Source organism: Brassica napus, chromosome A1 (assembly GCF_020379485.1).
Source record: "Brassica napus cultivar Da-Ae chromosome A1, Da-Ae, whole genome shotgun sequence".
In the NCBI taxonomy this organism is placed as follows: domain Eukaryota; kingdom Viridiplantae; phylum Streptophyta; class Magnoliopsida; order Brassicales; family Brassicaceae; genus Brassica; species Brassica napus.
In genome coordinates, this window is record NC_063434.1 from 20,810,439 (window position 1) to 20,826,956 (window position 16,518).

At 29.9% G+C, this 16,518-nt stretch overlaps 2 protein-coding genes and 1 long non-coding RNA gene across 4 annotated transcripts; 1 reads left to right on the forward strand and 2 right to left on the reverse strand.

Moving 5' to 3' along the window:
- LOC106374836 (defensin-like protein 245) lies at window positions 1-5,097 on the forward strand. 2 transcript variants are annotated; one of them, XR_007314768.1, is made up of 3 exons: window positions 1-195; window positions 295-4,658; window positions 4,756-5,097. XR_007314768.1 is itself a non-coding variant. In XM_013814775.3 (2 exons), the coding sequence occupies exons 1-2, from the start codon at window positions 4,589-4,591 to the stop codon at window positions 4,974-4,976; spliced, it is 291 nt and encodes a 96-aa protein (XP_013670229.2). In that variant the 5' UTR covers window positions 4,521-4,588; the 3' UTR covers window positions 4,977-5,097. The 2 variants fall into 2 exon arrangements, 1 of the variants encoding a protein (XP_013670229.2); XM_013814775.3 differs by lacking the exon at window positions 1-195 and having other exon boundaries at window positions 4,521-4,658.
- Window positions 5,098-11,802: 6,705 nt separating this feature from the next.
- LOC125576406 (ATPase 1, plasma membrane-type-like) lies at window positions 11,803-13,474 on the reverse strand. The gene is made up of 6 exons (XM_048736432.1): window positions 13,403-13,474; window positions 13,137-13,299; window positions 12,591-13,036; window positions 12,348-12,521; window positions 12,088-12,270; window positions 11,803-12,006 (listed from the first exon to the last, which is right to left on the reverse strand). The coding sequence occupies exons 3-6, from the start codon at window positions 12,636-12,638 to the stop codon at window positions 11,971-11,973; spliced, it is 441 nt and encodes a 146-aa protein (XP_048592389.1). The 5' UTR covers window positions 12,639-13,036; window positions 13,137-13,299; window positions 13,403-13,474; the 3' UTR covers window positions 11,803-11,970.
- Window positions 13,475-13,805: 331 nt separating this feature from the next.
- On the reverse strand, window positions 13,806-15,484 carry LOC106420330. Its single transcript, XR_007314769.1, has 7 exons — window positions 15,228-15,484; window positions 14,885-14,983; window positions 14,748-14,803; window positions 14,499-14,564; window positions 14,338-14,420; window positions 14,031-14,164; window positions 13,806-13,911 (listed from the first exon to the last, which is right to left on the reverse strand). It is a non-coding gene; the product is annotated as an uncharacterized LOC106420330 (long non-coding RNA).
- Window positions 15,485-16,518: the final 1,034 nt, after the last annotated feature.

The following is a 16,518-nucleotide window of genomic DNA, read 5'->3' on the forward strand; positions in this document are numbered from 1 at the left end:
CCGATGTCCTTCAAACATGGATGTGAGATTGCTCAGACTCTAGACTCTAGGAAGCCAGTTGGGGAGTTGATGGGCCTGTACTGTAAATGTAGAATGTTTGTTGTCCTGTAATTTATTGTTTTTATGAAGGTTAGGGAGATGGTGGAAGATGAAGTTCAAACCAACACGAGCTAACTGACTACTAGAAAGCTTAAGGTGTGCAAGCAATGAGATTTATTTGAATACCTGATAATGGCTGCCCGTCTTTTCTTTTTGTTGACTCTCCCAACTGATTTTATACAGAGTGTTATGCAGATGAACACCAGTGAGTTGATTTGTCAGGTCGTTTCTGAAGCATAAATCTTTCTTTCAGCATCTGATGTGAAGGATAACTACATGGTAGACACACTTTTTTTTGGCTCTTAGTCTATTAGGTTAACGTTGTGTATTACTTCGTAACTTTATTTAATTCTTTGGAAGTTTGCAGCGTTACCACACATTCATGTTAACACTGACCCAAGGTTAGTGGTTAAAGAGGTTGGGTATGGGTTTTTCTCTAGGAAGATGTACGGGCTTTCTGGTCCAGTTTTTCTTGTTTTTAAAGAAAAACTTTTATGGACAATCAATCTCTTTCAAACCTTGTGGTGAATATTTGTGACACCTTCGTAGGAATTTTTTTTTTTTTTTGGAAAATTAAAATTTTGTTTTTTTTTTCTTTGGTTTGGTCTAGTATGATGTGTCTGTACTCGATCGCTGGTTAACGGAAGCATCGACCAATGCTCTGTTACCAACGAGCCACTTCAACACACACAGGAATTTTTATTTTTCAGTATCTAATTACTCTATTTTAACCTTGTTAGCAATGAGAGAAAGTCTTACCACCGCTGTTTCTCGAACGTCAACCTCAAACTTATTCTATGTGGGCGCCCGATGAGACAAGACACTACCTCTTTGTTGCTTACCCCCGTATACTTTTATGGTTTGGCGAGATTTATCAAAAACTTTGCTCGGCTCCCACGGGCCATGGTATCTTTAAATGAATATAATTTTTTGGTTGTTTAATCAATTTAACTTTTAAATTGAATATATATAACACTAAAACATTAACTAGTACATTTTAAATTGAGTATGTTAATTTAAGCATTCTAAACCTATGTTACATGGAATCAGAAGCAAGTACATGGAATCGGAAATGTATAAAAGCACAAAAGCGAGAATTTTTTAAAAAATTAAGAAGTCGGTACGTGTTGGAAGCGTATATCCATATATATATATATAGATAATAAATTTTATAAAATTCATGAAAAAATATATGATTGAAAATAAATATAAATTATTTATTCATTTATAATAATTTAATATTAAAGCTGTGAAAATACACATAAATTAGTTTTATTATAAATTATTATATTAATTATTTTTAACATTTCATAAATAATTGACACAATATTATTTGAATATATATGTTATATCTCTAATAGAACCTCAATACTTAAAGATAATTTCAGTTTTAATGTTTGTATATTTTTATTCTCTCTATTTCATTACAATTAAGTTTGGGCAATTCTCATAAATAGATCATTTTCAAGTTTTGGTCACAAAAATAGACCACAAAGAGGAAAATGACCAAAATATTTCAGTTAATAGGTAAAAGGACACTAATAACCTAGATATATAAAAAAAATAAAAAAATAACTTTTTTTTATAGTTTTAGATTTTATGTTTTCAAATTCAAACTTTTTTATAATTTTGTTTTCAAATTTTGTTTTTATTTTTTTTTCAAATTTTTTTTTTGTAATTCGAAAATACTTTTTGAAACTATTTTTAAAATTTTTAATATTTATTTTCTATTTTATAAAATATTAAACCTCAAACTCAAATTCTCACTCCCTTAACTCTAAACCCTAAGGTTTGAATTAGTTAACTCTAGGAGTATAAGTGTATATTTACCTCTTTAATGAATATTTTGGTCATTTTGATTCTTAGAGTCTATATTTGTGATAGAGACTTTTTTTTTTATCAAAAGAAAATTTTTTAGTGTTATCCTAGGGTATTTCCCATTAAGTTTTCGATTTATATAAAAAAAAAACATGATTTTATATTTTTTATTTATTTTTGACATCATTTTTTTAAACGGAAGCGTGATTCCAAACAAAACATAAGTGTTTTGGAAGCGTGATTCAAAGACACAAGGCTTACACATGAATCAGATTTCGGTTCCGAAACGGGAAGTATACGTCTGAAGATTTCGTGCGACCTAGTTCCAGATATATCTGTCCATCTCATCAACTTAATTATTTTTTGTCGACCAACTTCTTTCATAAAAAAAACTCATAAGAGAAAATACAACAAAGATTGACATACATATTCTCCAATATACATTGATATACATTTTAAACCCTTTTACCCAGACCCAATATACTGATTATGGGAAAAGAAATAAAAACAAGCGTATCGCCATACATCATCACTCGAGATGGATAATCTTTGTGCAGACAACACTAAGGGTGAGATGGATCCAGATATTCAAAGAATTTAAGGTATTTGGATCTGGATACGGATTCGTAGAAGCCGTGATCTTAGTATCTGAATCAGTGACTTCCGGATATCTGAGTTTCAGATATCCATCTAAATATTGTAATATCTGCAAGTATCCGGATCTGGATTCAGATCCGTAAAAAAAAGTTAGAAAATAGTTTTAAAATGCTAAATTTTAAAACTAATATATAAATTAAATATTTATAGAAAAATATCTAAAATATATATAAGATTATAAACATTAAAATAAAATATTATATTGGAAGATTAATATAATGTATAATTATTAATAAAATTTTAAATTTAATGTATTTAAAAAATGCGGATCTAGAGTTAAAATCAAGATATTTGGAGTCTGAATTGAATTCGACGGATCTGACATTTTACTATCAGGATCCGGACACCTTAGATTTCTTACTTTCGGAGCGGATCCGCATCGATCCGGATTCCAGATAATAAATCCTAGCCCTAGTCGGCACATGCAGATCCATGATCTGCGCTCACGCCGCTACCAGACTTGTCAAGCTTCATCGATGGTTCCTTTTGCATCTATCAACCCTTAAGCTTTGATGGATCACCATTTGGAACGTTAGGCGGAAATTTCAATAGTTTCATTAACTTGATGCAATTTCCAGTTAGCAGAAACTCCACCTCTTTTAGCCTAATCTCATGTCTAATCCTAAACTAAGCGAATTATGACGGCAAAGATATTACTTCCACAACTAGACCTGGTTATTTTACCTAATACTCAAACTCCTATCCGAACCTGTCCCTTAAAACCTAAACCGAAATTCAAACTGAAGTGAAAAATTACCCGAACTGGTATTGAGTTACAAGAGATTGTATAACAAAACCCAAATGGGTTATATCCTAACCCGAATGGATATCCGAAGATAACCAAACATATGCATACTTAACCTTATATTTTTTGTTTCTTTTCTTTCTTTCATTTTATTCAAAATATTTGCTGCATATGGTTCAAAGATCATATAATATACATATAATTGCAGACAAAGTGATTTTCTACTTGCTTAAAATATATGTGAAAAGCTTCTTGTTTCATGAAGTAACAAAAGTTGTATTCAAAACTGCAAGACAACAGCCAAATTATTTTCTTTATATTTTCAAATTTTTATCTACAAACCTATTAATTGTTTAACCTATTAAAAATTAGAAAACCAGTTAAGTTAATGGTAAAATTTTAAATACAAAAAACCTTACCAATGAATAATTTGAATTTTATTTTTAAAATCTAAATAGCCGAGCCCGATCCAAAATAACTTAACCACAAACTAAAAATATCTGAACCTGATTCGATACATAAAAATATCCGAACGGATTCTAGACTCTAACACCAAAATACCGACATAAATCCGAACAAATATCCGAACGCTAAAAACCTACCTACAACTACAAGATCTGATTAATTATCCCTATTCCCTAACACGAATATCTAGAAATACTAAAAATCAAATTTATGAAATTTTAATAAAGATTTCTAAAGTAAATTATACATTTTGAAAATAAAATATCTACAAAGAACTAAAATTCATTCAATATTTCTGTCAAACTTTAAAATAATATATATATATATATATAAAGCATATTTTATATTTTCTAGATATTTAACAGATCTTGATATATAAGACCTAAAGTTATATTATTCTTTTTTTATAGTTTTGATACATTAAAACCAAATCTACACGTATCTAAAATGAAATAATTAAAATTTGATTTTATGTAAACCTATTTAGAAACAAATCTAGATAACCTGAATCAAAAGATCATCTAAAATATATCTTATTATTTATTAAATTTTCTTTGAATAGTTTAACATAGATTCTTTTTGTTTCTTATAGCTATTAGTAATAAAATATCAATTTGAATGGTTTGATTTATAAGAAAGATTGCTATAAAATATGGCTTTATTTTTACTCTGAACAGAATCAAATCTACTATATATATATATATATATATATATTAGTGCTTGTTAGCCACTAGTTATATAGCAAAATATATTATAAAACACAAAGAGACATACAGAGAGAGGAGAGAATAAACAAAAGAAAAGATGAGGTTGGCTGCAATCTTCTTGGCTTGTTGTATCTTATCCTCTTTACTCCCAAGCCACTTCTCTCAAGGTCTTATCATCATACTGAGATAACCATTTTGCTCATCATATTCCAAGTTAACCCAAACCAACTTTGTTTAATTCAGTTTTATATTGATGAATTATAGGTGAAGAACTAAGTGTGACTACTGGGCAGATAAAGCCGTGGTGCCCATCAAAAAAACAAGCGTTCAGTGGTTCATGCTCAAATGATGGAGCACAACAATGTGTAAATGACTTGTTAAATACTTGGTATCCATATGTAAGGCTTGGCCCAATCTCCTGCACTTGCACTTCTCAGTCTAACAATATGCGTCTCTGTAGTTGTCCTAATATGATTTGCAAATAAAAAAATTCTTCTAATTATAATACCCCAAACTGTTGTTCTAAACAATTTTCATATATATCTGTAATATTGTTTAAATTCCCGTGAGATAATAATAATATAATTGCATCTCCAAATAAAATTAGACACATTTGTGTATATAGTAGCATTATAATTTTTTTTTAACTATCTTTAGTATAGAGTGTTTGGTGTCATATTCACAAACAATCTAGAATTGCGCATTTCTCAACTTATTCAGACTCCAACAGTAAATAAAATCAAAGAAATAAACATAGCATATGTAACCATCAAAGATCTTAGATCGACCAGAGTGAAAACTATGCTCTGGTTTCATTAAACTCATTCAGAGAAACTTTTATTTCATTAAAATCATAAATAACTCATAAAATGTGCTTAAAATATTTTTTAAATGACAGTATACTCTAAAGTACATATTTAAATCATCTTCCAGTGACACTAATTTGTTTTGTTTTTTTTAAGTTGAAACTTATTTCTAATTATATAAGGTTTTTCATTTAGTAAAAATCATTTCAAATTTCAAATTCAACACCCTACAAGTATGATGCATTATTATTCTAAATGTTTTTCATTTTATGTGTGTGGTATTTATTTTGACTAAAATCTAACTAAAACGAAAAGGACCTAAATTTCAATTTTGTTAACATATACATAAACAAAACTAAATAACAAGTATTTTATGATTATAGTTTTATAATGACCAGTCAAGTCAAGTTCACTAAACAACTTTGGAGGCTGAACCAATTTCCAAATGCTTTTATGTACATTTTTTTTTTACAGCAAACATTCACAGACTTATGTAGACTCGTACATATTAAAAGGGAGATCTTGGAAGTCTGCATTGATTCAGGGCGAAAAAATCTTGTCCGCGATCTAACAGGTGGAAAAGTAATTAGGAAAATCTCCTATATATTAATAGAGAAACAATTAAAAGTTATAATTTGTAGTTTGTACTAATTAAAAAAATGCTCTGCTGAGTTGTCACGTAATTGAAATGCTAATTTTGCTTATGTGGCATCTTGAGAATCAATTGAGAATTTTGTTAGTCCAAAATTAAATTGATAGAAAATGTTATATGATATAGCATGTCCATTATAGACAATTCATTTATCAAATTGAAATTATTATATATTATTTTCTTAAATAAAACATACGGAATTACCTAATGTGATTAATATATATATATATGGTTATTAATGATTCTAAATAATAAAGATTTGCAAACACTCTGTATAATTTCTATCATTTTTGTTTAATTATTTATTATTAAAATAAATTACACAGTTACGTTAATCATATAATAAAAATTTAGAACTTTTTTGTATATGTTGTATTTTGAATTTTTCAAAACAAGTACTCCCTCTGTTTTTAATTATAAGTAATTTTTCTTAAAAGCACAAATATTTAGAAATTTGTTATCTAAAAAAAATATCATTTAATCAATTGATTCAACCAATTGTAAAAAACTTAACATTATTTTATTGGTCACACAATATACAATAAATAAAAAAGGTGCATTAAAATATGTAAATTACTTATATTGTGAAACAAACTCTTTTTGCTAAAACTACCTATATTTGTAAACAGAGGGAGTATAAATTACTATCACTGTTAAAAGTCTCACATAAAATTTTGTGATCAAGGTTTAGTTTTTTTTTTCTATAATAAGATACAATGATTATAAAATCATGTGAACAAATAATTTTTAAAAAACTGAGTTTTGTTTGCCTAACAGGCTTAATGTTGCTCAGATCTTGTGTATTTGTCTAATTGTCAGTACACTCTTTCAGCTGCAACCACAAGATTATAATAAAAATGTTAAAAACCAAAAAAAATATAACAGAAAACCTTTTTCAAGCAAGAAAAAAAATCATTTAAACAAACTTTGAAAATCATTTCAAGCATACCATCCATTAGAAGTTATGTGGCCACCGGTTTTTCCTTTGAGCTTTGAAAATAATAGCATACATGCTTGCTTCTTCTTGCAGAAAACCATGTTTAGAGATGCATGTATCTCGTCATGTTAAAGCCATTCCAAATCCCCATTTTAAAGAATTAGCATAAACACTGGAGGCAGAGAACTCGGCGAAGAAATCCTTGTCACTTATATAATCAAGCAACTTAGCAGCCATGTAATCAAAAGAAAGAAAAAAAACTTTTAGCATCATACCAAAAATAAACGAAATTGACAGCAATAAAAATTGACATTGTCAATTGTAGCTTCCATATCTTCAGCATTCAGCTTATCATTTCCTAATTTCCTGAAGAAATGGTTAACCTGCAATAAAAAACAAAATCAAAATAAGCAAACCGGATAAAATATATATATATATATATATATGCTTAACATTCAAAATAATACAAATATATATATATATATGCTTAACATTCAAAATAATATAAAACTAATAAATCAAGCAACAAAAATTTCATAGAGAAATGGTTTTGTCTCTGCTGAGTGCTGAGAATGGCTTGTTTATATATTAGGTTGGAAGACGTTACTAAATGATCTAGCTTTCACAATATGCTAAGAAATATAATATTATCTAATTAATTATCCTATTTCTAAGTTAAGATTTTTTATAAAATATCTTGTTAGCAAAGATATATTTTAATAATAATAAAAGAAAATATATCGAGAGTATATTACCTCTTAAGATTAAATAGATTTTAACCTGTGCATTTGCACGGATAAATTTTTACTTTTAAAGACCAAATTAAGATTGATCATGGTTTTTAATTGTGTTTACATTGTGTTAGTATATTGCTTTTAAATATTTAGACAATAAAATGATATGGATTATTTTATTAATTGGACCGGCTGGTTGGAACGGTTCAACCGTGATTCCTTTGTTTAGTCGGGTACATGTTATTCTTAAAATAAATTTGTGCTGAACAAATAAAATTAGCCAAAAACCAATAAAATCGTTAGAAGTTAGAACTGATTATTCAATTCTATTGAAAAACTTGATTACAAATTCAGTTATATTTCAATGATATTTCCTTTAGCGGTAGTACATCAAATATAGTTTTTTGCCCTGTTCTAAAAATCGGCCGCCTAGCCGCCAAGGCGGCCGTCTGGGCGCTACGCGTCACTCTTCCGCTCCGATTTATGCCAAATCGGTTTAAAAATCGGACTCCGTCTAGACCGCCTAGCTGCGGCCGCCTAATCTATTTTTTTTAATTTTATTTTAATAATATTTTTATTTGTTTATTTGATCTAAAATTTTATAAATATCATTTATATAATTTTGATGAAAATTACACTACATTAAGTTTATATATTCTATTTTTTGTGTTTTATACAATCTTTAACATGAAAATGTATAAATGTTTTACACAATTAAATATTAACATATTTTATAACATAGTAAACAATCTAAAAATTCCGCCCTGCATAATTTCTGATTAATCTCCGATTTTCTCTTTACGCGCTAGTTCTAACCCGACTGTCCGACTAGTGCCTAGCGCATTCCCGAACAGGTTTTTTTTTTCATTCAGTGTGCATTGATTTAGAAATTTGTTATTAGAGTGTATATAATGATAGATAATACAAAGAAGAAAAGTTTTGTATACATAATTCTAAAAGTGTTAAAAAAGTTTTTTTTTTGCATAAAGATTTAAGATGAAAATGAAGAAGAAATGTGGATAAATGGATAGTTGTTATAGAAAGAAAACAAAATTCTTAAGTATCATTTAATTTTCAATACTATAAATTGTAGAAATAGTAAAGTACATATATAATTATATATATATATATATATTCAAATGATTTTACCATACATATACATAAATATTTATAAAACATTATTATTAAAACTATTTGAACTTTTTGACCCAAATTGAACTATAATTTATATGTTTCATAGGTTCATCACCCGATCCGGTTTTTAAAACATTGATGGTATGTTATAAAAATCATTTTTTTTTATTTATAAATCATGTTATCTAATATGCTTGTGAAGATTACTATATCTATTTTAAAAACGCACATGTTTCCTAGCAAAATGATATGCTATGCTTTTCATTTTTATATGAAAATTACTTAATATATGAAGTTTTTAAAACAAATTTAATAGGTATATATTATATTATATTATATTATTATTATTATTATTAATTAGTATAGTACTTAATATATTTTATTAAAGTAAAAAGAATATGTATATGTCATATAAAGTTTGAAGTAAGAAAAATCCGTTAAATATTTAGGAAAATTATTAGTAGTATAATTTATAGTGTTAGGGTATTTAAGTTTTAGTGTATTCTCAAAGTTATGAGGATATTAACTAATACTAGAGATTTTGCCCGGGCTACGCCCGGGACTATATACGAATAACATATATTTTATATGTATATTACAATATATTACATCTATGTTATAAATAATAAATTGAATTAAAATGAGTAAAACTCACAATTTGTTGTCTTCTACTATCTAAAATATGTATGGGATATTAAACAATGTGAAATTAATAAAGAATTTTTTAAACCTAAGTTATTCTCAAAAATATTTTTACATATTTAGTTTATTATAAAATATATTATTAATCTCAACATCACATATTGTTTTCGTTATATGTGTTATTTATATCATGTGTATGTTTTTATATGTCTCTTATTTAATATTTTATAATATTCACTGAAAATATGTGATTCTAGAGGAAGACTATGTATTTTATGTATTTTAGATTATAAAAAAGTTTAAAAATTATATGAGATTTTATTGAAAGCTGCATCTTTATTTGAACTTTTAAAAAACTACACTTTTGTATATATGTAAATTTAATACACTTTTAGATCTGAATATTTGAAATTGTTATAATATATTTTCATATCATTATTTAAATACTTAAACTAAAATTAAGTAATATCAATTTTATTTATTTCTTTTAAAATTAATACTTTAAGTTTATACACAATATCATAGTAATAGGTATCTTATTAAAATAAATAAAATGACGCATTTTATTTGACCATATCTTTTCTTTCTTTCATATTTTCTTATATCTACTCCTTCTAATTTTTGTTTACTTTTCTGTTGATTAAAGAAAATCAAACGTGTTTTATTGTTTTTGATCAATCTGAGGATATCCCATACTTACAGAAAGTTCTAGATTAATCTCTAAAAAGAGGTATGGTTTACGGATAGACCATCTCCCAGAGTAGTTAAATGAAGCTAAAACATAATTATAATTTTCAATGGCCAAAATATTTAGGAAATATTGTAGGAAGTGACTTTAACTTTAATTTTCATCTACAACCTTAACTACTACCAATCATGATTTATCTTGGTTTTTAAATCTACAACCAAAAAATTAAAGCTACAGCAAAAACACACAAAAAATGGTTGTAAAAATCTTATTTTCTAAAGCCCCATTTTTTTAGCTGTAGGAAATTTTAAAGCTACATCACTTAAAGCTAAATCAAAAATCCTACAGACAAAATGCTAAAGTAAATTTTCTACAGTTACAACCCAACCAATCACCCCAATACTTGTAAATTTTTGTGTTTTAGTTGAGAAGTTTATCTTGAAGGGCGGAGGCAACATACGGAGAGCGGGTTTAGCTGACCCCACTATTTAAAAAAAAAATAATATTGTTTTTGTAAAAAAAATTCTTTTGATCCCATAAAAAATAAATTTGGACCTCATAAAAAAATTCTGACCCTATACAAAATGTTTGTGGTTCCGCTATATGTATAGTGTTTTGGATTAGTATAGCTTACAGAAGAGATTTATGTGTTAGTAAAGTTGGTAAGAGGAATTTTTATCAGCATATTAGTAAGATTAATGTGGCTATATGCTCCCCAGAAATAACTATATATGCTGCCTTTGTAACCTATTTTTAGTTTGTATAGGTTAGAAGACAAAAAAATTGTTCCGATAATAAACATTCTTTATCTAAAGATATCAAAAATCATAATATTATAATAAATATGAAAATTATATTTAGAAAGTTATAGTTTCAAATTTTTAAAATTTTAGAATATTAACTAAAATATAATAGATATATTTAAGTATTTTTATAATTCCATTTAAAAAAAAAATTTATCTCCTATTTTTATATTTGTATTTATATGGTTTTAAAAAAAAAAAAATATACTACCCGTAAACGCTACCTGGAAACAGCTTTTGATTTTAAGAGGTTCAGAGCGGTTTGAAGCGATTTATAGCGGTTTGTATAATTATTTCGAAACGCTGTCAACCATTACCAACCGCAAAAGCTGCGTTTGCGGGTAGTAGCGGGGAAACCAGTCAAACTCTGAGTGTGAGAAGAGATAACATGTAAGTGCATGTGTGAATTATAAAGCCCAAGCTTGAGTGCTTTCTTGTGGATAGGATAAGAAAACATATACATATGTAATATAAAATTTCACGTTCAGGTGTGTTATAATATATAAAGCTTACCCTTTATTCTATGATTTTGGCAACCCAAGCTTTGTATTTGATATTAAACTGATAATTTTTGGAAAACCAATTCAATTGCATGAACAATTTAAAATATATATATATATACTCTTAACGCAAAAGCCTTGTTTTTTCAAAGGCAAATGCAAAGCTCTATTTTAGAAGTTTAGGAACAATGACTAACAATTAAAAAAGAGAGTTTTTGGGAATAGTTATGGCAACTACAGAGTGTAGTGATGTCTTGATGTATCAATGTCCAAGCCCTTTAGCTTTGCGACTGATTCAACATGTCCCTTAAATGTGTGAATCTCCCTAAGCCTGTCAAAACAAAGCATTCACCAATAAGAATCAAGCAACTTCTAGTTTCTTCCATTGAAATCGATTTCATCAAAGTACACTTACCTAACTAGCTATCTCGGCCTTTTTCTTGGCTTGCTCAACGATCTGAGACAGCTCAACAATCTGAGACAGCTCACTGTAACCCTCGTTATCTGGGAAGACGTTGACCTCTTGTCTTGTCTGCAGACCGTGCTGCGTCCTTTGTTCTCTCGCCCACTAAGCTTGTCTTTCTCAAGCACCGTAATCTCTCCTGGTCGTCAGAGCGCTCTGCTCACAAAGTAACAGCAGAAGCAATGAGTATTATGTTAACCATCAAGATGTAAAAGAGAGTTAGCTGTGTGTACGTACCCTTTTGTCAAACATGCTGACCCAAGCCTTTCCACTCAAGATGTATCTAATGGCAAACTTCAAAATGTCTTGTGGGATGTATGTTAAAATACAGTAAACCCAAATCACAGCAGCCCATCCCCAACCTATACCCTTCACCTTTGCAAATGTCCAGTTTGCATACACTGCAATCAAAGTAGCAATCTGCGTTTGGAAGGAAGAGTGAGATGAGTTTTTTTTCTTGAATTCTTTGAAAATATATGATGTTCTTAATTAATTACCAGTTGTGCAATGACGAATGCAATCATCAGAAGCGCCCCAGGACGTTCAACAAATGACCAACTCCTTGACCTCGTGACGAATATAAGCGCTTGGCTGATGATACTAACTTGTAGGTACACAGCAAACATTAGTTCATCGTTATTGTCCCTGATTGACCTTACACCAAACTTGTCCTGTAAGTAAAAGGTAAGTATTAGTTTCTTACACAATATATTTATCTATACAATCTCCCTAACACATACCGAGCAGAAGTCAGTCTTGTGAATCACCCAGAAGAAAATCACACTCATAACGGCTTGGTAGCCTCCCAAGACAATTCCAGTGGCAAAGATTTCATTGAGCTTCCAGCTATCAGGTTTCCTGACTGATCGAATATCATAAGTCCTTTCTGAGAAGACTCTAATGCTCCATGTGGAGTAGCAGCAGCAGCAGCGCACCAAGACCTCATGTCAGACATCGAGAACCGTTTTCCACAAGACTCCTTATCATGATGACTCCACAGAAGAGACTGGAGTGGCGATGGCTGCAAACAGCGAGCCTGAAGCTCAGCTGCATATGGTCTCCCGAGCTCAGGGAGAGGGACAGTTCGAGCTGCGTTATCCTCAAAGCAAGGTTGAGGAGGCAAATCACGTTGCCTGGTATCAAGAGGCATGCTCTTGCAGTTAGGTAACTTTAAAGAGAACAAACACTGCAGGACCAAAAACAAAGGCAACAATCAGTTCAAGAATTAAAGATAAAACTGAACAATTACATAAGAGCACTAATGAGAAAAAGTTTAGTTGACATACCGATTGTTAAGTAGCTCAATCAGGTGAATGCAATACTTCTGGTTACCCTTTTGAATAAGTAGTGAAAGAAAGAAAGAAGAGGCAAGCGAACGAAAAAAAACACAGCGGAAAATGACAAAACCAACTACGTAACTTGTTTGAGTAGAAGTCTGAAGTATTCAGCCTGAAAGAACCACAACAATCATAAGTGTTAGTAACCATTCTTAAAATATATTATTAAGATAAAACGAATGTGCAGTGGAGTAACTCTAACAAATATCCTGCACCTGAATGACTTCCTTAGGAAATGAAAAGTTTCTTCATTACATCTAGAGTCCCACACAACGTTATCAATGGTAGCTATGCAGTCAAAAAAGCTGCATACAATTAGGAAAGAGTAAGAGCATTGTACGTACTTAGTATTGTATTAAAACTAATTAATAATTACCTGAGCTGGTTCATCTTTCACCTCAGATGCATTGACCATAGCAGCAACGTCCTAGCATATCTTATGTTCAAAGGGGCATTCTATCAAGAAGTATCCAAAATCGTCAAGACCACCAAACATTTATGACAAAAAATTACCTGCAGCACTCCAGGTCATCTGTGGAGGCTCCAAAGGCAGGCTGAACTTCATGGATTGCATGGAGAAAATCCTCCATCGTGATCTTAATGTTCTCTTCTTCCACTGGCTTTGTAAGATCATACATGCTTAACTGTCTGTTTAACGCATATGATGTAGCACTTTTAACAGCACCTTCAAGCCCCGCCCCACTGTAATTTTTTGTTCGAGCAGCTGCCAGAAAATATTGGCATATCACGTCAGTGACACACTTATGCGAGTAAGTATCTAGTCAAAAATAAAGACATGAATACATTCCATGATTTGAAGAATTATCATCTAAGAATCCATACCAAGCTCTTGGAGATTGATATCATGACCAAGGAAAGAATTTTCCTTCATCTTGTTTGTGTGAATCTGAAGAATTTGGAAACGTCCAGCTTCATCAGGAAGGCTTATCTCAACTTGAACCTCCAATCTTCCCGGCCTATAGTCAAAATAATAAAAATAAGAGGCGCATGCAGTGAATACACTTTGTATAGTACCTTCTCAAGTGAACATTAACGAAAATTAAGGTATAAAACCTACTTCACAACATTGCGGTTATGTAACTGGAGGATAAAAGAATCGGTAACTATCTATTACACAAGATCGATATACCTTAAAAGAGCTTCATCAAGCAAATCCTTTCTTTTTGTCATTCCAATAAGCAAAACATTGTTCAAGGCCTCCACACCATCTATCTGGAAAAGAAGTGTTATCCACATCCGTGAAAACACCGAATTAACAGATATTAGCAAGAGCCAAGATCTTTGACTGACCTTTGTCAAAAGCTGGTTCACAATACTATCATGGACACCTGTGCCATCTCTGGTCGAGCCTCTTGACTGAAAATTACAAAGCATACAATTGTAATTATTTTTGTTTAAAACTCATATAACCAGCAGATCATGACAATCAATATCCAAACTCTATTAACCGGAATCAATGGGGCTGGTCGTCATACTTAAAAACATATTTACAACTTCAAGCTAGCAAAATTTATCTACTGTATAGTCAAAGTCGCATACCTTACAAATAGCATCGATTTCATCAAATATAATGACGTGTACATCACTCGCATCACCTGAGAAATAAAATAAGAGTGCCTCATTAGCACATACGTAGAAAAAGAAAACACAGATCAGGGAGAACAATTTTTTCTTACCAAGGGTCCTCTGGTCTTGCTCAGCATCAGCAAATAAGTCTCTTACATTCTTTCTGTCTCACCAACAAACTTGCTCAGAACCTCAGGACCATTAACGATCTATTATGCCAGCAAAATAAAACCAGAAGCATTAAACATGTTGGTTTCTGGAACAATAGCAGTGAATCAACTAAGAAACTAAGTTAATCAAACACTAAAAGAAAGTAAATCAGTTGTAGCAAACAAAAGCTGGAGATTTAAGCTACTAATGTATGAAGAAAACTAAACAGACAGTAACAGGTTCTCGCAAAAGGGAGACCACCTATAAGTGTAACAAAGTTCATCACACAGTGATCAGAAATACCTTTGGATCCTTTCCATTCAGCATCTTTCCAATTTGCCGTGCCATAAGGGTTTTTCCTGTACCAGGAGGTCCAAAAAGAAGCATTCCCTTAACGTGCTAAAAAAAAAACTAACATAAAAGAAAAATCCATAACGAAAGTCTAACATTTGCTTAAAGATAAATCACAGAACCTGCTCGTGACATAAGGTGGAAATACACGAGAAGCAAAAGCTCTTCTAAATATATCAGCAAACTCTGCACCCAGACCACCTATGCCCCTTTGATGGAGGTTTGATTGCACAGACTTGAGACGATAAACAGAAGGAAGTGGAAAAGACGAAGGAGATGAGATCGGCTGTCTGCGCAAGAGAGAAGGAAGCTAGGGTTTGTCGATGCGATGGTGATTCCCGTGTCGTCTAAATTATGGGGCTTATGGGCCAAATCTATCAAAAAAAAGAACAAACAAATTGTTAGCCCAATTTAATCTGACGTGGAAGAAACAGGCAACCTGATTGGTCGAATTTTAATTCCCAGGTGGACGCTCTCCCTGATCAGATTATCCTCCTTTTAGTAGTGTATGATTCTTTAGCTAATAATATATTTTTCACTGGATATAATTTAAAAACGAATATTCAAAGATATTTTTAGGAAGATGATACTGAAGATAGTTATGAATTTATGATTTTTCGACAGTAAATTAATTATTGTTTGCCAAGATCATTTTAAATAGGAAAGTAGCTAGTTATGGTATAATTCGTTTAGATATTATTATTATCAAAATTTAGAAACTAATAAAAGCATATTTGTGTTAAATAAATAGTTAGTACCTCAGTGGTAGATTGTAAATATTTAGGAAAAGTTAGGGTCAATATAAATTTGTATTTCTGTTTTAATAGTTTATATTGAAAAATATTGTTATATAAATATTTAAATATTAAATGCATGATATTATAGAAAAAGATATATCTTCAGTTGATTGCAATTGATTTTTGATAAAACAAATATCACTATACAAACTTAAATATTAAATAATAGATAATAAGGAAAAAATAAATATATGGAGTTGTTGCAAAATCTTTTTGATTAACAAATCCCACTATAGATAATTAATTTGAATTAGAAAATGATCAAATAAAACATGTTACACATATCATATTCTAATTTTATAGTACATACTTATAAAATAGTATACTATCTATATGATAAATATGTATAAAATTAGTACTAAACTTTATTTTTAAAAAATGATTAAATAATTTGGCATAAAACTACATAGTCATATAAATTTGAATTATATATACTTTATTATGTG

Excerpts from the sequence above, each read along its gene's own strand:
- LOC106374836 (XM_013814775.3), top strand. The coding sequence starts at position 4,589 with ATGAGGTTGGCTGCAATCTTCTTGGCTTGTTGTATCTTATCCTCTTTA. Across the intron at positions 4,659-4,755 it reads CCCAAGCCACTTCTCTCAAG|GTGAAGAACTAAGTGTGACT; the intron begins GTCTTATCATCA and ends GATGAATTATAG.
- LOC125576406 (XM_048736432.1), bottom strand. The coding sequence starts at position 12,638 with ATGAGTGTGATTTTCTTCTGGGTGATTCACAAGACTGACTTCTGCTCG. Across the intron at positions 12,271-12,347 it reads CATTCGTCATTGCACAACTG|ATTGCTACTTTGATTGCAGT; the intron begins GTAATTAATTAA and ends TTCCAAACGCAG. Across the intron at positions 12,007-12,087 it reads TCAGCATGTTTGACAAAAGG|AGCGCTCTGACGACCAGGAG; the intron begins GTACGTACACAC and ends CTTTGTGAGCAG.